General features: G+C 36.6%; 1 protein-coding gene across 7 annotated transcripts in view; it reads right to left on the reverse strand.

Annotated features, from left to right (window-relative positions):
• The window catches only part of Adgrg2 (adhesion G protein-coupled receptor G2), a 130,188-nt gene that overhangs the window by 32,171 nt on the left and 77,745 nt on the right, over positions 1-20,272 (reverse strand). The window contains exons 4-11 of one of the 7 annotated variants that reach the window (XM_021229596.2): positions 15,748-15,783; positions 12,876-12,914; positions 9,409-9,447; positions 7,406-7,447; positions 5,188-5,241; positions 2,410-2,465; positions 1,195-1,250; positions 96-135 (exon numbers count right to left, since the gene is read on the reverse strand). In XM_021229596.2, the coding sequence (XP_021085255.1) occupies positions 96-135; positions 1,195-1,250; positions 2,410-2,465; positions 5,188-5,241; positions 7,406-7,447; positions 9,409-9,447; positions 12,876-12,914; positions 15,748-15,783 (362 nt within the window). Of the gene's footprint in view, positions 1-95; positions 136-1,194; positions 1,251-2,409; positions 2,466-5,187; positions 5,242-7,405; positions 7,448-9,408; positions 9,448-12,875; positions 12,915-15,747; positions 15,784-20,272 lie in introns of those variants that run through there. The other 6 variants (XM_021229598.2, XM_021229599.2, XM_021229600.2 and 3 more) reach the window with 6 other exon arrangements.

The following is a 20,272-nucleotide window of genomic DNA, read 5'->3' on the forward strand; positions in this document are numbered from 1 at the left end:
TTCATTCACTCTTTTAGCATGACAGATTTGAGAGAATTTGAACGTGTATCTCTAAGAATGCAGAATTCCTTAAGTATAGGGTATACTATGGTTACCTCACTTAAGGTTTGCAGAGTTTTGTTGAGCTCTGATCGCCTGTTAATAGAAGGAGAGAAATTGACGTGAAGGAGACCATTAGTGATGTGAAATTTGAAACACGGTAGCTTTTTAAGCAATTATATCGGACATGTGGTATGTACTGCTTACAGTGTTCACTCTGAAGAGACACGGGGCATAATGAGAAATTGCTTCGTGGGGGAAATCAATTATTTATAAGACAAGGAAAGCTAACCAGATGGATCAGTCCTAGCTAAGAGCAAGATATAAATTATGGTTGAGCAATCGTGTTATTCATTAGGCTACTGCAAACCCCAAGGCAGCTTCTTCTGGCAGACAGCCAAAGGAAGAGCTGGCCTGGGGCAAAGATTTCTGAGAAAGATAAGCCTCCAAACCTGGGCCTCTGATTAATACCTCATCTGCCATCAAACTTTCCGTTTCTAGGACTCCGGCCCTCTTTTCCCCTCCTCCAACTCCCCTGTGGGTATTTCTCTTATTCCTTGCCTCCATTTCTGCTCCTACAATATTTTCATTTCTTTCTACAATGCCTTGCATTCCTTCTCTGACTTTTGAATCACTGATGTTTCATAATAATTGAACAAATGGTATATAGTAAAGTGTGTCCCATCTTTGACATTGTGATATGTTTTCATCTACAAAGTCTATATTAAAAATCATGCAATTGAGTTACCAAAAAATCTACTAATGTTTTAAGTATGTTTACAGTTTTGTACTGGACCTCTTTTATATCACTCCTCAGCTGCATGTGGCTTGCTGGCCTTAGGTTGAACAATCCTGCATAAAGTCTGGACTTGAACTTGCCTAACAACAATTCTGGATAATTAATTGTATTAAAATTCAAATACAAATTCAGATGAAGCTGTTGTTTAATTTCAGAGCACCAGAGAAGACAACCTCAGGAGACTGTTAGTTGATGACAGATAACTATGGTTAGTTTGCAAAGCAGGCAAGAACCAATTTTCTTTGTATCCTTTGGGCCTCTGTATCTTATTTTTGGTATCCAAAAGCAAAAATAGCTCAATTGCATCTTTCCACGTGGTGTATATGAAGTTTTAAAGCAAACATCAGATTACTTACTTCAGTTCGCTTAGAGACTGGACTCCAGCAAAGGTGCCATTAGCTGTATCCTGATTCTGTTGGAAGTGAGAATCCATTAATAAAACAACAAGCACTATCTCTAAACATATTCTCTGACAAGAATTATTCCCTAAAGAGAGAATCCTAACTCCATAAACTACTGACCAGGAAACTGAAGTTACATAGATAAAGGGGGTACACAAGAGTGCATCTGTATTGGCTGAGCTAGTTTGGATTTATTTATTTTTAAAGTCAGAGTCAAGTTCTTTCTTCTGTTCAAGGGTTCCCCACAAAAAGCGCTATTAAAGTTCTCCTTATGACAGGTTTCAGAGTTAAGGTACATCAATGTGGAAAGGGAAATTTGACAGGGCCATTGCTATATTTCTAGCACTCAGACCATGACCTGATATAGTAGACATTTAGGACATTGTTAGTAATTTCTAATTTGATATTTTAACCGGTAATAGGACTGTACAGTATTACCATTCTTATTTGGCAAGCAAACTAGTAAAAACTAATATGTAAGTAGTAGAAAAATAACATGATTATTATAAATTTAAGCCCTTAGCACGAAGCTAGAAAGTCAAGGAGACAGAATTTACTTAAATTTGTTCATAAATCAAATAAGTCAAGTATTAGAAGTAATCTGAATCTTTGGTAAATCTTTTTGTTATTGTTGTGATTTTTCTGCTTATTCAAATGGGCATTTTGAAAATATTCCCCATGGATATGTTATAATGAGCATTACAGACCAGTGAACAAGAAATCACCTTCAGATACCGTGCAGGTTACAGAATATCATTTTTAAAGGCTTTGTCAAAAGTTTTTCACAGAATGCAAGCAGCCTTACAAAAAATAAATTTCTTATTTCATAGAATCAATCATTATTTCATAGTAGAGAGAGGAAATGAAAGAATTGTTTATTCATGCATCTAATGTACACAAGAAGATACTGCATTAATACTTCAAAACAGACTGATATATGGTAAAAAAAAGCAATTTGAGAACTGATAAAACACTGGGGAAGGACAAAATAAGCTTTCAGGAACTGAAGTTCACCACTGCTAGTGGAGAAATAGAAAACTTAATTATATAGAACATTAGCTTGAAGGTCATTACATAACAGAGAATAGAAAAATGGAAATTAGATAAATCTTTAAACACATGGGGATGTACTTTGGAAGATTGCAGTTAAAGAAAATCTTGAAAACCTACCTGGGTAACATTGTGGTCGTCATCATATTGAAACACTATCTCACCTCTATAAAACACTAAAAATAAATTTTCAGAAAGAAAATTGAGTCTTGTGTCCTTATAATGTGAGGATTAATATAACACATTACAAGGTTATTAAATTATTTTATAAACGGTTTAATCACAATCTTTGTGTCCTACTCCTCTATCAATGGTTAGTCATTGCTTATCAATAGAATTTTCAGAAAATAGGAACTGTAAATTTGATGTAGGCATTCAGAAAGAGAGAATTTCACCTGCTGTCCAAGATGTTGTCATTTCTACCTACTGAAACTTTTTTATTTTAGGACAATTGGGGACTATGGTTCCAATGTGACCTTGCAAGGAACATCTTTGAGAGTTGGAGTTACAGTGACATAGATGAGTGAGAGAAAATGTGTTCCTTAGCAGCTAAGCAGTCTTATGGATTTCGATTCTTCATCGGTTTTTAAATTTGTTTTTGGAGAATGTCCTACACTAGGATTTCATTTACATCATTTCCCTCCTCCCTCCAACTCCCCCCCCAAATCTCCACCTGGTCTTAAATTTATGATCTCTTATTCTTTAATCATTATTGTTATACATACACATACATTTAGAAATATCATCTGCTGAGTTCATTTAACGAAATTTTATAATGCTATACAAATTTCAAATGATATGGCCCATAATTATTAAAAGCAAACATATTTCAAATCTGTATAAAATTATGCACTTTAAAAAATCAAGCATTTGAAAATTTGTTTAGGTTCTCTATTTGTGTGAGTGTATGTGTGTGTGTATGTCAGAGAGAGAGAGAGAGAATTTGTCACCCTCATACTCTTGTTGAGTGCATATGTTCACAGCATAAGTGTGTTGTGAACATAGTAGTTCTGGTTGCATGGAACAATCAAAAAGCTATCATCTTTTGACCTTCAGCGTAATTCTTCCTGGCCAGATAGCTCCCAGCTTATTCATAGGCCTTTAGTGGACCTAGACTGCAAACCTGCAAGAGGCAGAGGTTTCTAGTTTTTGGCAGGATACCTTGTGGTTTCTGGTGACAGAAGAGTTGGTTCCCTGATGAGGTTGTTTTCACCAGTCTCTATGACAAATGGTCAAATCAGTCACTGAACTGAAAACATTACTCCAACCAGATTTCTGCCATCTGTTGTTCAAGAAGACCATTTATAACTACATGTTTAATTTTCAGTTATCAAATATGATTTAGATACAAAATAGAACTAAAAATTTGTACCAACTCAAAACACATGTGATTCCTCCAAATTATGACATTATAGGGATATAGTAAAGAGAATGATAAGAATGAAGAGTGGGAAAAAGGAAGAAAAAAGAAGAGAAAGTTATATAAACATGTAAAAATAAAATGTATCCAATATTTGTGTGCGTGTGGGGGGGGTGGTAGGGGTTGAACCCAGAGCCTTGTACAAATTAGGCAAATATACTAACACTGAGCCACACCTTTTGCCCATTTAAAGAAATCTAAACAAGCTAACAGTTCCCTCTTATAGTGTCCCTGGAACTTAACAACAGAAAGTTCATGCCAGCAAATCTCACACTCTCACAGTAGGAAATATTTGTAAAATACTAATTTTTTAGATTTAATTTTTAATCATGTATATATGTATGTGAGTTTGTGAACATGAGTGTAGTGCCCTTGGAGATGAGAAGAGGGTGTAGGATTACCATGGAACTGGAGTTACAAGTGGTTGTGAACTGCCCGTAGGTGCTAGGAACCAAACTTCAGTCCTCTGCAAGAGCAATATGCTCTCTTAACCTCTGAGACATCTATTCATCCACAAAGTATTTAATAGGAGATTTTCTTGCTTTCTAATCTATCCAATTGTATTTTTCTTGAAATATTACCTATATTTTTAGACAAAATACAACACTATAAATAGGACAAAACAGAAAAGGTAAAAATTCCTTTAATGATTGTTACTGAAATTGATAGCAAGACTTTATATCATAAAATACATCAATATCTTCCTTTTCTGTCTATCCACGATCTCCAATCCAGTTCTGATCTGCACAGCATATTTTCTGCTTTTCATATTTCCTTTCATTGGTTTTAATAAGGAAGAAAGCTCAGAGAGCCAAATCAATGGAAGAAAAGAAGTTGTTTCATGCCTTTGACCCATGGCAGGAGGAAAAAATATTCTTATTTCAAAAATAGCATGTTCATAAGAGATTTCCACCTCAATTTTAAAAACATAGTGGACAGTCTTAGAGATAGCAAAATATTACAGATGCTACTGGAATCAGCATTTAATTAAACAACCAAAGGCTCCACATTCTAAAAGGCTGGTTTTGTTTTACTTTTAGCAAAGGACAATTCTCTGTTTTTTAGTCATAATACATAAGTTCCTATGAAAAAGCTTGAGGGATTTACATATATAAGGTGACTTCCATCAATAAATAATAACTATTAACTACATTCATGAATTAATTCTAAGATTACTAGAACTAGTATAGATTTAAAGCTAAAGTGAAAATATTAGTTATAGAGTCCCATGCTTCATATTAAGGAAATTATCTATTTTCTGTGATTAGAAAATGGTAAGATAATTTCATCCAGGTTTAAATTTTGCTTTTGTTTTATTAGAGACTTTTAGTTACCTGATTATTAAAAAAAGGACAGATCAGAAAGGCACATGCAGACACAACATTAGAAAAAAAAACCAAAAAAAAAAAGAAAAACAAACCATTTCTCTCTCTGAACCAAACTTATCTGGTAATGTGCTAATGCTCACTGGAACTAACCTGAGTCATTGCAAATAGATGACAAATTGCAGATATTTCTCTGGTATTTGACTCCTGAAAAAAAGAAAAAAACCTATGTGGTTAATCAAGCTAATAACTGTGCTCATATACTGCACTCTTAAGAAAATTTGCAAATGAAGACATCAAATGTAGACCAAAAGTATTAAAAAGCGGAACAGAATTGGCTGGATAAATTACGCCAAGAATAATGGAACGCATTTTTACTTAGATGAGCAGCTATGGGATGTGACTCTACTACTCTTTGGTATACCACTGTCTGACTTTATAACCATGGAAACAAATCATATATGGAGAATTTAAGTGGGCTAGTCCTGAATCATAGACCTTCCTTCCCTTCCAAGGTAGGAAAACCCTAGAAGACTTTAATGTTGTTCTTAGCTCATATTCAGTACTCAACAAATGCACATTAGAAATAACAGTAATCTTACAATTTCACTTCATGAACAAAGGTTGCAAAATTCAAAGTATATTTGCTGAGTACTTACTGTATTTTCTGGGTCTTGAGAGGTCACACATACAGACCCTTCCCTCAAGGAGCTTACACTCTGGTGGGTGGTACCAATCAGGAAATAAAAGGGTGGCATGATTGTGCTTACAATCTAGTGGATGATTCTAGCCAGGAAATAGAAAGGTTGGATAATGGGCAGGACATCAGGCCACACAAACACACAAAGGAGGAAGCAATGAATGGGAGATTACATAACGATATTAAAAAGACTTTATGCAGATCAACTTGAGAAATACTTTCTCCTTTGTGAAATAAGTGCATCTTTTTGTTTTATTTGAAAAGGGCTCATAGTTCAATTCAATAATTGCATCTTTCTCTTGACATGTAAGAAATCCATAAAAAATGGGAGGGTGGGGAAGGCAAATGCTTTTGAGGTACTAAGTAAACGAGTGAAGAAACAAAGATAATTCAAAAGATTATTGTGTTAAGCAATGTTTTGTCTCTTTGTTATGTCTTCTTTGATCAGAATGATATATGCAATGCCCAAATACAAGCTTATTTCCATTGTGCATTATGAGTTTGCTCCTGTGAGAAATTAGTTTGGATGCAAATGAAAATTGTAATTTGACTTTGTGCCTGTGATATGTTGCCTGTCAGAGTGATTTATTGGTGTATGAATGTCATATTTCAGCTAAATTCAGATTCTGTGAATAAACTAAGCTTCACACTGTGAAATATATTATAAAGTGTATAGATGGTCGTAGTAATGCTTTCAGTAGCTTTTAGACCACTGTTCTCTTGCTAAGCTTGTAATTCTCCTCCAAATTTTACCTGTGCCTCTATTTCTGCTCTTTCGGAACCCCTTTTGCTGCTCTTTCCCAATGAGAATTTTCTTTCCCATTTCTAGGACTGCTATCTATAATTCCCAACCCTCCCCCAGTACATGACCACAGATAATTCTTTAAATCATGAATGAGAACAATTTTGTCTGAGAGTGGTTAGATAGTAAATATTTTAGGTTTTGTTAGCTAGGTAGTTTCTGGTGCAACTACTCAATTCTATGTAGCAGAAAATAGTCACAGAAAATAATTTAAACAAATAGGCAGTGCAGTGTTCCAATAAAATTCTATTTACAGAAAGGCAGTAAACCGTATTTTCCTATTGACATCAATGAAAGAGCCTTTGTTAGACATGTCTTGTGTGCCTGGACTTGCACTGGATACTTAAAAGTACATCACTTCTTCATTTAATAAAGGTTCAATACTTTATCTCTTTTGTTTATTACATTCTGTGGATAATCTCATTAGCATTAGCCCCTCTGTTGTCTATGTATCTTAATAATGTTAGAAATATCTGTGGGTCTGGGGTGTCAATTCAGTAGTAGAGAGCACGCTTAGCATGTGACAGAGCCTGTGTTCAATCCTCAGCAGGTAAACAAACAAGGAAACAAACATTCTGGTAGAATCATTGACTATATCTGCATGCATGTTCATGTTAGGTAACTGCTTGCTTACCCTGTTTTACTCTTAGACGAAAAGATTCTTGAGGGTAGGCACTAGTATCTGATCACTATTACACAGACCAAAAACATCTAGTGCAATTTTCAGTACCCTGTGATTATACATCTATTCATTAAGAACAGATTTTATTTTTAAAAAATACAAAAATACAAAGAAATAATAAATACCAGCCACCTCTTTAGTTTTACTTTAGTCATAAAAAGAAAGTCTTGATATTGATAAGTCATACCTGATGCATTGAAGGTTTTTACTATAGTGATTTTAGTTTTTTCTGCAAAGAAGCAATTTAAATATTAGAGCAGAATTGTTGCTTTAAAAAAACAAAACAATTTGTCATGAATATCGTTTTTTTAGTGGTGTGCTAAGAAAAGCACACTGTTGACATCTGGAAGATCCCATCAGTCATCTCAGCAGCAGAATGAAGGGACTCTCAATCACAGAACATGCAGCATTGGCCTAGGGTGGGTCTGAGAGTTGGAGTCGCATGTTTACCCAGTTAGATCATACCCATTACACATGCCACCGCTTGTGTAATTCAGCTTTGGTTTGCAGGCACTACTACTAGGCCAATAAATGTGAACTTATAATTCAGGTAGGTAGAACTAGGTTAGAAACAGGGCCTTCAGATGACAGGCTGTAAAGGACAGGCGGCTCAGAATGAAAGTCAGTGTAAGAATATACCAAATCAAAAACATTGCTACCATAGTTTACAACTAAGAATCCTTATTTTTTTTTTCTTCAGGGGTACTACAATACTATCCTCACTGTACTGGCAGATAAAACTGCTCTCAGAGAAGTAAAGGCCATCCAACAACTGTTGTATAATATAAACTCATAGTAGAACCAGGACTGCTCAAGTTAGAGAATCACAGGCAAACATTAATGCGCTCTGAAGAGTCAAACTTTACGATCTTTCCAAAGACATTTGGAGACAAAGTCTACAGTCCATCCCCCAGATGATGGAGAATCAGATTGAGAAATACCTGTGCAAGGAGGAATGCCAACTATAAGAGGATGCAGTCAGGGCACAAATTTGCAGAGAAATTCTAACTCCTCGAGGAGATAGGTAAATTGTAAAGGAAAGGCTAAGTTCAGAGCTTGGAGACATCCTGAAGAATAATGATATTATAGGGACAGTTTCATAAACTTTTGTATGTTTGTTGCTGATTGAGTTCACTTTGGTGTGTGATTCATGGTATCTATACAGGTGGATATCACTTTGCACTGCCATTAATAATCCTTTATATATTATTTTGTTTGCCTTGCTGTTTTTATTTCCATAGCAAGTGAAGCTCAACTGTGACACAAACTTGTGTTTTTGTAGCTAAATCCATAAAAATATTCAACTCTGCTAATAATAAAAATGGAAAAAACCTAAAGAATCAAGAATAAGATTTAATAATATATAAGGTATTTTCAGCAAAAGTACAGTGACATGACCATTCTCATCCACTGCTGGTAGAATATTGCAGGGTACAATTTTCTAGAAGGTAATTAGGCAGTAGTTTTCAAGGAAGTGCCTTAAAATATTCATACTGCTGACCCATTATATCCAATCCATGGAATGTATCCTATAGAAATCAGGGATGAATGCAAAGATGTTGGCATCAGGATGCCCATCGCAACAATTTCTATTAAAAAATACAAGCAACTTTAATGTTTAACATATGGCACATAATGGAATATCAAGTTATTAATAGCAAGAGACAATGGAAAGTACTTACAATTTAATATTAAGTTACAAGAGAAATATAAAATCTGTGTAAATTATGATTATTCTTTAAAAGCTATAAACATTGGGTAAGTATATATAATATATATTATTGTAAATAAAATATATGCATATGTATGAGCAAAACTGAAAATATACCAAATTACTAACAATAATTGTTTTATTAAAGCAACACTAAAGATGACTTCTATTTCCTTCTTTATATTTCCCTATATTCTCCTTATGAGCTAATGTATTTTGCTATGATATCCAAAAATAACAAATGTTATTTTTATATACAGTGATATGGCCATGATAGGAAGTTTAGGAATGTGGTGACAACAGAATGATAGCTCAATGACAGAGTCAAAGAACACTCAATCAAAGGTTGAACACCTTATGGAAATAAGCAAAGGAACAACAGAAACTTGTTTCTTTACTAATCCATCAGACCCCACGTACAAAGACCTCAAAAAGCCACAGAAGAAAAGCTACAGCATTTGGAAATGATTTGAAATTACCTGTTTTGTTTAAAGTTGACAACACTTCTGAGGCAGCATCTAAAATAATAACAAGCAGCATAATTACTAGTATGGTTGAAAAAATGTGACTCTTACCAGATTCCTTAAACACTCCAATTTCCCTGAAATCTAGATGTTAGAAGTTTGCAAAATCTAACTGGTACTAGCCAATACATCACCCCCATTCTCTGTTCTTCAGCCCCAAGATGAATTTGAGTCCACATCCATTCTTTGATAATGTGTTTTCTGAATGTCTGTTAAGTTTCTAACACACAGCAACACTCCAATATTTATTAGACTTAGCTATACCCACTTAAGTTATTTAATATTTTGGTCCCATTGCAGAAAAGGGGGGTAGAAAGATTGTAAGAGTCAGAGGTCAAGGAGAACAAGAGTGAAACAGTATCTTCCGGACATGACAGGACTTCTGCACACATGAACTCACAACAGCTGTGGTTACTTGCACAAGGTCAGTCCAGTTAACATTCTAGCACAGAATGAGAAGGGGTTAATGACACCGCTACCCCTAATTGAGGAGCTATGGACAGCTGATACTTTTTGGGGGGAGAAGAAGTCAACTTTCTTTAAGGGTAGACCTCTCTTCAGCGGATGACTCCATATTTAAGAGTATACGGGCAGCACAAATTGTCCTTTCCTCATGTTAATGAGAAATCTCTCATGAATATGAAATTTACATGAATAACAACTTTAATAGCCCTGGGGATGCTTAGTAGCTTTTTACCAGTGGCACATTCTTATAAAGGAAGTCAAATAATTCTAGTTTAAGCTCAGGGTTCTTAAGCAACTTTTAGGAAAATTTCATTTTGATCCCATTTGATATAAAATCCAGTTAAAATGGACTCCACTGATATTTCTTTAAATGAAAAGAATTCTAGAATTTATTATTTTATTTATTTTATTTTTTATTTTTAAGTTTAAACTTAGATTAGAAACAAGGTTGCTTCAAATTTTAGGAAAAATGATATGATGCAGGTACAGTGGCACATGCCTGCAGTCTTAACAATTAGGAGGCCAAGGCCAAAGGATTGTGAGTTTGAGGCCAGCCTTGGCTACATAGTGAGCTCTCATCTCAATAAACAAACAAGCAAACAACTAAACAAACACAATGCACTATCAAGGTTAAAACACATCCATATATATTTTGCACATTACACAACACAATAAAAAAACACTGCTGCCAAAGCTAAACTGAAGATAATCTTTTCACTGAACAAAGTAATTACACACAAATATGACAACTGCTGGTTCTTCACATAGGGCGAATTATGAATTTACTCAGTTTCAAACAGTATAAGACACATCTATGCAGCCCACAGAATGGGAAAAGATATTCACTAACCCCACATCTGACAGAGGACTAATCTCCAAAATTTACAAAGAACTCAAGAAGCAAGTCCCCAAAACACCAAAGGATCCAATTAAAAAGTGGGCTACAGAACTAAATAGAGAATTCTCAATAGAGGAGTCTAAAATGGCTGAGAGACACTTGAGAAAGTGCTCAACATCATTAGCCATCTGGGAAATGCAAATCAAAACAACTCTGAGATACCATCTCACTCCTGTCAGAATGGCTAAAATCAAAAACTCCGACAGTTTGTGCTGGAGAGGATGTGGAGAAAGGGGACCACTCCTCCACTGCTGGTGGGAGTGCCAACTCATACAGCCACTTTGGAAATCAGTATGGAGATTCCTCAGAAAAATGGGGAAAAGCCTAACACAGGACCCAGAAATTCCACTCTTAGGCATATATCCAAAAGATGTCCATTCATACAACAAGGATGTCTGTTCCACTATGTTCATAGCAGCATTATTTGTAATAGCCAGAATCTGGAAGCAACCTAGATGCCCCTCAACCGAAGAGTGGATAGAGAAAATGTGGTACATTTACACAATGGAGTACTATTCAGCAGAAAAAAACAATGGAATCCTGAAATTTGTAGGCAAATGGATGGCACTGGAATAAACCATCCTGAATGAGGTAACCCAGTCACAAAAAGAGAAACATGGCATGTACTCGCTCATATACGGATTTTAGACATAGATCTGGGGAGTACAATCCCATGGCCAGAGAGTCTGAGAAACAGAACCTTCATCCAATAGCTGATGGATGCAGTTGCAGACTCCCACAGCTAAACACTGAGCTGAACTCAAGGAACCCAGTGACAGAGAGGGTGGACTGATGACCAAAGGGGTTAAGACTGGGCTGGTTTAACCCCCAGAAACAGCTGACCTGACAAGGGTTAGCTCTTGAATCCCAGACTGATGCCTGGGAATCCAGCATGGGACTGATCAAGACCCCCTGAAAGTGGGTGTCAGTGAGGAGGCCTAGGTAATCTATTGGGCCTTAGGTAGTAGATCAGTATTTATCCCTGGCATACAAATGGACTTTGGGTGCCCATCCAACAATGAGAGATGCACTCTCACCCAGACCTATTGGGGAAGGGTCTAGGCCCTGCCCTGGATGAAATGACAGACTATGGACACCCTCATGGAGGGTCTCACCCTCCCTGGGGAAATTAGAGGGTATTGGAGGGGGTTGGTGCGAGGGAGTGGGAGGAGGGGAGGGAAAGGGAGAGGGACCTGGGATTGACATGTGAAGCAAACTGTTTCTAATTTAAATTTAAATTTAAAAACAAAAATTAAAAAAGACACATCTATGATTATTTATCTCCTTAAACACCAATCACAGGGTAGAATTTATTTTAACCAAGAGATTCTGGGAAGTGTTGAAGTTTGATCGAAATAAGCTAGAAAATTGTTTCCCTTCACAGGGGAGAGAACAGAATGTCCTGCTCCACCTACCTCCCTGGGATAGATTGAGGTTCTTTGTCCTTTTCTCTAACATGATGAGAAGCCAGGATTTTTCCCCCATTTCATGCTATTTAAAAATTGATAAAAATCACCCATAAAGAGACTGTCTTTGAACACTCTGTCCTCCTTTTTCAAGCTGAATCATATTGAAGTCACTGGATGTGCCTCCCACAGTTAAATAGCCTGTCATGTCGTTTGCTGGCGTCCTGTTAGATATCAAACCAAATGGAGTACTTTAAGTGTGATCAATGTTTCTAGTATTTTCAGAAATAGTTACTGCGGTAGAGGGAATCTTTTTTTTTCCTTCCATGATCACAGACATTTAATCAATTAACCAGAATTGTTACCCTCACATGTTGGCAGGTTTTAAGTTTTGGAGTTGGATTATATATGATTACTTAGTGCATTCAGATATAATTTAGAGATAGAAATCTTCATCACTAATAATTGTACTTCTATTTGTATGAAGGGTTATTAATTTTCACTTGCTTCAGAAACATTCTTACCATTGAGGCTTGTGGTTTCTACCTCTTTATTTTTCCCAAGGAGAAGAAGACAAAGGTATAATTGAACAAAAACTTAACAAATTGGACTATATCTAGGCTTAAAGATTTTCAAAATCTTGCCTGGTGTACCATTGGAGTAGGGGACAAGACTGACAAGAGATGATTCAGCTGCAGAGAAAAGAAAAAACAAGTGAATACTTTGAAACAATTATATTTCGTTTGAACCAAGGTCTCAATGTATAGCCCTGGATTGAAACAACTATTTATGAAATTTAAAGAAGTCATAATTCTTCAGATACAATTATAAAAAGTAGAAAAAGTATTATGAGACTCAAAATCATGGAGTCTGCTTCACATTTAGAATACTGTGGCAATAAGTTAAGAACCACATTGGAATAAAATAAATGATACTTTCACTATTTTTCCAATCAAGAGAGTTCTAGAAAAAATTTAAAATAACTTGTTGAACTATAGTCATGGATATAGTGTCATGTTGACTCCATACTACTATAATGGTACCTGACAACTGCCAGGTCTTCCCATGGTACATTTAGTATACACATAATATCATTCAATATTATAGTACCTCGCCCACTTCTTGGTAACCTATTTTAAAATATGGCTGCTATTAAGGCAATAAAGAAAGCTATAAATTTCTTGTGGAATGACTCCATTTATGCTAGGAAGTCAATCTGCTACACACATTTATCATGCTTAAATATTTAAGAGATCCAGTGGTTTGATCGCTACCTAAACATGGAGAGACTCACAAACACTTCACAACTAAAATATGTCTTATAGTAGAGAGCTTGATTTTCAGCTGGTATGGATAAAATTTGGGTGTGTCAAAGCACTTGGCTGGTCTTTTTCAGACTGCTCATGGGTTAGCTAAAAACATACACACCCTGTCTGTCCAATATTATTGCTTTCATATTTTGTCATTTACTATATTTATTCTCTTAAACAATTACCAAAATCTTTCTTGAGGAATAAGACTAGTCCTAGGCAATTCAAGTCAAAGGATGTTTATGGGGCAGAACAAAATATTTGACCATAGCCAGATTTAATGAATGACTGTTAATTCTTTTGGATGTTGACAACTGCTGACACAATTCAAAGAAGAGGTCTGTGGACATAGCTGTCTTCTTAGACACTACACTGGGTCTTAGTATTTGGTTTGTGCATCCCTATCCCTGGAGCACTCAGAGCCCAAATTATGACTAGAACTCTCAAAACACTACTTTCCATTCTATACAGAGTTTTGCAGACTTTGTTATGTTTTCCAAAAGCTATTCCACTAGAACAGTTATTCCTAACGCTGTGACTCTTTAATACAGTTCCTCACATTGTGACCCACCAACCATAAAATCATTTTCATTGCTATTTCATACCTGTAATTTTGCTACTGTTACGAATCATAATGCAACTATCTGTGTTTCAATGGTCTTAGGTGACCCCTGTGACAGGGTCATTCAACCCCTAAAGGGCCTTGACCCACAGGCTGAGAACTGCTGTACTAGGAGAAAAATACACTAGCATGCTGAACCTAGAAACTCAACAACTAGGGGGAAAACTGACAAGGACAAAAGAGCTTGGTTTGGTGGCTTAAGGTTCAGGGTTTGAATTTTAACCCCATAACATAATAATCCATGCCAATGACAGTCACTTATTTACCCTAAGCAAGAACATGATGTCTCTTATATCATCTTTAAATATCCCATGAAGCAATACTATTGTTCTCCTCAATTTATAGAGAAAGACACTGAGACACAGAAAATTTAAGGAACTTGCCCCAAATCCGAGCTGGTGGCGGAGGTGGGAGGGTGATGGCTTACTTAATTCAAACCCAAGAGACAGATCAGCTCCAGAAAATGTGTTAACATGATCAAGTTTCCCCTGCTGAGCCTGTTTCCACATCTATAGCATGAACATAATGATTCCTATACTACAAGCCTGAGAGGAATGAGATGTGTGAAGACTTCCAGGCGCAATAGTACATGCATAAGAGATGGCTGCAATTATTATTGTTTTATTTTTTAAATATATATTTTAGTTAACTTTTTTGGCTGCAGTTATTATTATTTGATTTAGACGATTGAAGGAATAACAACAGAAGGTCATTTTCACAGTCCTAAGGATGGGATACTAACTGATTCACAACTCTTCTAGGACACGTGGTATTTCAGAAAGAGGACGGGTATGACACAAAGAAGCCATTTGCTACCTCTGTGTGGGGCAAGAAGCTGTGAAGTCTAGTTAGTCAGTAGCCCTGGGCTGGGTTCTTTCACCATAAGAGACTAGGATGCTAATTCCAGCTGTTAGTCTCGCATTAGAGTACTTTCCTCAGTTCCTGTAGGTTCGAGTTATACATTCCTCTTTAGTTTATTTGCCTTCCAATTGTCATGTGTGCTAAGTTCTTAGAAGCCTCTGGAAAGATATTCTTTTTTGAGAGCATATTAAACATAGTTTATTATAGTGAGACCAAAAAGGGGGGGAGACAGACATGACAAAGAGAGAAGATGAGAGAGGATGGATGAGATAGAGTGAAAGACAAGAGTAAGAGAGAGGAGAGTAAGAGAGATGATGAGAATAAGAGAGGAGTAAAAGAGCTGGAAAAATATTCTTTAAGTGAAGGTACTGAAGGAATGTATGTAAGAGAACAGCTCCCCTTGTAAATGCAATAAATCTTGGTATTTTTAAGTTCTTGATGCTGTTCAGACTTGTGAGCTAGAATACTGAACACAGCGGAAGCACTTAAACAGCTACCCGGTGAAGTTCAAAGTCCCTAGAGACTTATTTCCCAGCTTTGCTAGGCAATATGGAAAGAGCAATATGCCTGTTTGCTCTTGGTGTTGTAGGTGTATGCTTAATGACAATTAATTTAACCATGCTTCTTAGAGGAAAACAGTTGTGTGCTGTGTCTGACCATATATCACAATGCACAGAGAACTTAGGAGTGATGCTTTCCTAAGATTCCCCAAAGACACAAGATAACTCTTACCAGATGGTGAGAGCAAACTGGAATTACTGGCGTTCTCTGTCAAGGAAAAAGGTGGTTTAGCATTAGTTTGGCTTGTTCACATAATTGTAGGAGACTAACATTCTTAATGCCAACTAGCATAAATTGAGCTGCAAATGACTACCAAAAGAGGGCAGCATGTTATTTTACTATTATTTTCCATACCTCATTTCAGTGTTTCTTTTCAATTCTGTACAAATACAGCTTTCTGGTAAGTAATCTAGTGAACCCTGTGTGTGTGTGTGTGTGTGTGTGTGTGTGTGTGTGTGTGTGTGTGTGTGCGCGCGCACGCACGCATGTTGAATGCACTCATGCTCATGTAGGTATCCATGCATGTTTATGCAAAAGCTGGAGGAGAATATCGAGTGTCTTCCTTTATAGAACTCAACTTTACATTTGTCTGTCGTCTGTCTATCTTATCCTATCCTATCTATCTATCTATCTATCTATCTATCTATCTATCTACCTATTTATCTATCTTTTTATCTATCTATTTAGAGACAGGGCCCTTCACTGAATCTGAAGCTCATTGTTTGGGCTAGGCTCACTAGCCAGTGAGCTTCTGGCATCTACCTGTCTCTGTTCCCCAACACTGGTCTTATAGGCACATGCAACCATGCTGGATTTTTACGTGGGTTCTGGGGATTTGAACTCAGATCCTCTTGCTTTCACAGCAAGCATTCTTACACACTAAGACATCACCCCATGTCCTCAGTTTTCAACTCTTTATAGTGCTCTATGTATGGTGTTGTCTAATGTATAAATATATAATGCACACTTCAAACGATGGAGATAGCTAAGACTCTAAGCTGTTGTTTAATGATAACTGAATATGTAGAAAAATGCACATCTGCACAAATTCAATTTTTCTGCATAAATTCAATTTTATTAACTATGCTTATTTTTTAACACAAACTTTCTGATCTATTATACCACCTCTTTCTTCTGAGTTGAACTGGATCATCCACCTTTGGGTGAACAAACTACAAGAGCTTCTGAGTTATTTGTTTTGGAAAAATGCTTGGATCCCTTAAAAGAAAAGCAGTTCTATTTTTTCTGTGCAGGAAAATAATACATTCATGGGGCTGGTGAAATGTCTGAGTGGTTAACAGCACTTGCTGTTCTACGAGACCTAGATTCGGTCCCCAGAACCCACATAAAAATCCAGCTTGGTCATATGTGCCTGTAACCCCAGTGTTGGAGGCAGAGACAGATAGATAGATCATGGAAGCTCACTGGCCAGCCAGCCTTGCCAAAACAGAGAGTTTCAGCCTAGCCCAGACAGTGAGGCTACGGAAGTGTTGGTACCCTGAAACTAGAGTTGAAGGTTGATAATGAGCAAACATGTGGATTCTACGAGTCGAACCCAGGTCTTTTGGAAGAGCAGCCAGTGCTTTTCACTGCTGAGCTATCTCTCCAGCCCTAAAGCTAGACATTTAAAATCTGATATTCTTTCTTTTTTCTTTTGACATAGTTTTCCCTTTGGATATAGGCTTACTTTTTCTGTCTCAGAACTCTCAGTATGATGTTCCATTGTTCCACATCACCCTTCATGGTCCAATAGAGTCATATCTCCATATGTCTTACATGTCTTATGTTTTCCTGAGTACTATCCTGGATTTCTCTGGGGGTTTGCCCCCATTCATTTCCCACTTACAATAAAGATGGGTTGTCACTTTCAATGAGTCATATATTTGAACTCCATGCCACTCTTAGGAGACAAAATATTTCCACTGTTAAAATGATTCATAAACAAAGAAAGGAAAATTTTAAGTATTTTTCAGATTTTTTTCTTTGGAAACCTATAAAACAAATCTTAAATTATTACTAATTTATTGAAATCTTGATTTAAACCTATAAACAAAATTATTGGAATCTGTCTATAAAATTTATTTAATATGACTCTGATGAGTTTTTAAAAGTAAAGTTCATATATGCCAATTATGGTGAGAATAAATTTTTAATGGAAGCCAGAGCCTGAAGAATAGAAAACTCAAGAAAATGGCTCCATAGATGGAGACTTCTTCCCTACATCATTACTAAGCATTTGTTTTCAACATTATTTCCATCACTTCCCAAACTCTAGTGTCATATGTTTTAGTGTGGTGTCAGCACTGCCATAGGATTGTCCTACTGACTTTGCCTCTCCAACTCAGTGTATCCAAGAACTCAGCCTGCCTCACCCCATATTATTTTGGTATTTGATCTATTCTTGAGCTTAGTATTGCTGTTAACAATGGCTAAGTAACTCAAATGGAAAATTTGAGTATATTGATTACTTCTTGCATTACTATTCTAACAAATCAGACCTCACCAGATGAAAATCAAGTTGATGACAAACTTCAGTCCTATCTGGAAGCTCTGGAGGTGTATCCACTTCCTGCTTATTTGGGTTATTGACAAACTGGTTCTTTGTAGTTGTAGGACTGAGGTCCTCATTTTCATACTGATATAGACTGAGCGCCATTCTAAGTCTCAGAGTCATGTTTCTTGGCTCTTGGCTCATTTATCTGTCTTCAAAGCCAGCAATGACAGAACAGAGTAGGGAAGTTCTCATATGCTATCATTCCTATCACTTAAAAACACACATTTGACTGGGTTTATCCAGGAAATCTATGATAATCTCCAAATCTCATGGTCTTTAATGCTAATTAAAGTTGTAATGTCTTTTCCACCACATAAATTTTAACCCTGTCTTTTAAAACTGGAAGTTTTAGATGATTTCATTTTTATACTATTCTCTAAGTATTCTTTGGCTACAGAAGCTAATGGAGATGGCTGACTCCTCTTAAAATATTTATTGGCGCCATCACACACTTGGCATTTGGACATGTTCTTAAACACTTCTACTGTGTCTTAGGCTGGATAAGTTATAAACAATGAAAGTTTATTTGATTCAGGTGCTGAAGAGATAGCTCAATGATTAAGACTATTTGTTGCTCTTTGCAGAGGACCTGGGTTTGTTTTCTAGCACCTATATGATGGTTAACAAACATGTGTAAGTACAGTTCTAGAGGATTCAATGACATTGCTCCTATCCTCCGTGGGCAGCAAGTATGCATGTGGTACATCTACATACACACAAGCAAAACACTCACACATAAAATAAAATGGATAAATCTTTTTAAAAAGTTTATTTGACTCATAGTTCTGGGGTCTGGGAAGTACAAAATTTGAGAGGCTACATCTGGTGAGGGTCCTCCTGCTGTGTCATACGTGGGAAAAAAAGCCAAGTGGGCTCACAAGACAAAAAGAGTGATAATTCCTGTGAGAATGACAATGATATATTCAAGAGAGTGGGGCCTTCGTGACTTAATAACCTTTCAAATGTCCCTCCTCTCACTAACATCACAAAGGCAAGTAAATATCAACATGAGTTTTAGGGAGGGAGTATTCTAACCATAGCACACTGTTATGTCTTGTTTTCCCAATTAGGTGCTAAGCAGTTTGATGTACTATCTATTATCCTCCAAAAGTCCAGGCAAGTGTCATGGATCTTGTAACTATCCAAAATTATCTTTATTTTGACTGATAAAATTATTAAGAAATCTCTATCACAGAAGAGCACTTGCCTGCCATGTGCAAGGCCCTGGGTTTGATTTTTAACACCAAAATACTTAACATGTATACATACATAACTGAAAAAGAAATCTCTATCAGCCAGGAATCAAATTATGAAATTATGAGAGGTAAAGAGGAGAAAATTAACTCAGAGAAACAGTGCAAAGATAGAGGACTGGAACAATCTAGGACTAGAGGAAGAGACATGATGCAGAAGCTGAGACCATGGAGGGATGGGGAGGCTCCCAGTGAGAAGGGAATCATGGAGAAGGCAAATCCACTATCAGAGATATGGATAAGTCAATCATCAGAGAAAGACACACACACACACACACACACACACACACACACACACACACTTGCTCCTTTCCTCTTGCACTCCAGTTTCTTTTTCATTACCACATATTTGCTAAACCCTGATGGAAGTCAGTTGATAAGGGGTTATTCTCTGTGTTGTGAAGCATCAGAGGGGAAGGATGAAGAATGGACCTAAGAATGAGGGAAAGTAATCTAGGCAGAGTCCATAAAGACTTGAGAATACTGCTTGGATGACTATTACTCAAAATGTGATGTATGGAGTAGTAGCTATGCCTGACAGTCACAGCAGAGAGATCATGCTGAAATGTGTCCATCCAAATTCATACCAAAAACAATGTTAAAAGCCCACAATTTGGAACCCTGGTTGCCTAGAGTGATAACGTCAATAATGTACCCACAATTGACTCTTCATTTTTGTTTAATGTTCTCTCTCTGCTCTCTGACACCAGTTTCCAAATAAACTACCTGCACCCAAGTCATAGAAGACCATATCTGAGTGAGTGCTGCTAAGGTGTTCATATTTATCTCTGCTGTTTGACTGTGGGGCTAACATTGAATTTTCTAATGTGAGATGGCTGCCTTAAAGTTGTGGCAATGCCAATGAGTCTTCAACACCCCATCCCTTAAG

This window comes from Mesocricetus auratus, unplaced genomic scaffold (genome assembly GCF_017639785.1).
Source record: "Mesocricetus auratus isolate SY011 unplaced genomic scaffold, BCM_Maur_2.0 Super-Scaffold_100003, whole genome shotgun sequence".
Lineage (NCBI taxonomy): Eukaryota > Metazoa > Chordata > Mammalia > Rodentia > Cricetidae > Mesocricetus > Mesocricetus auratus.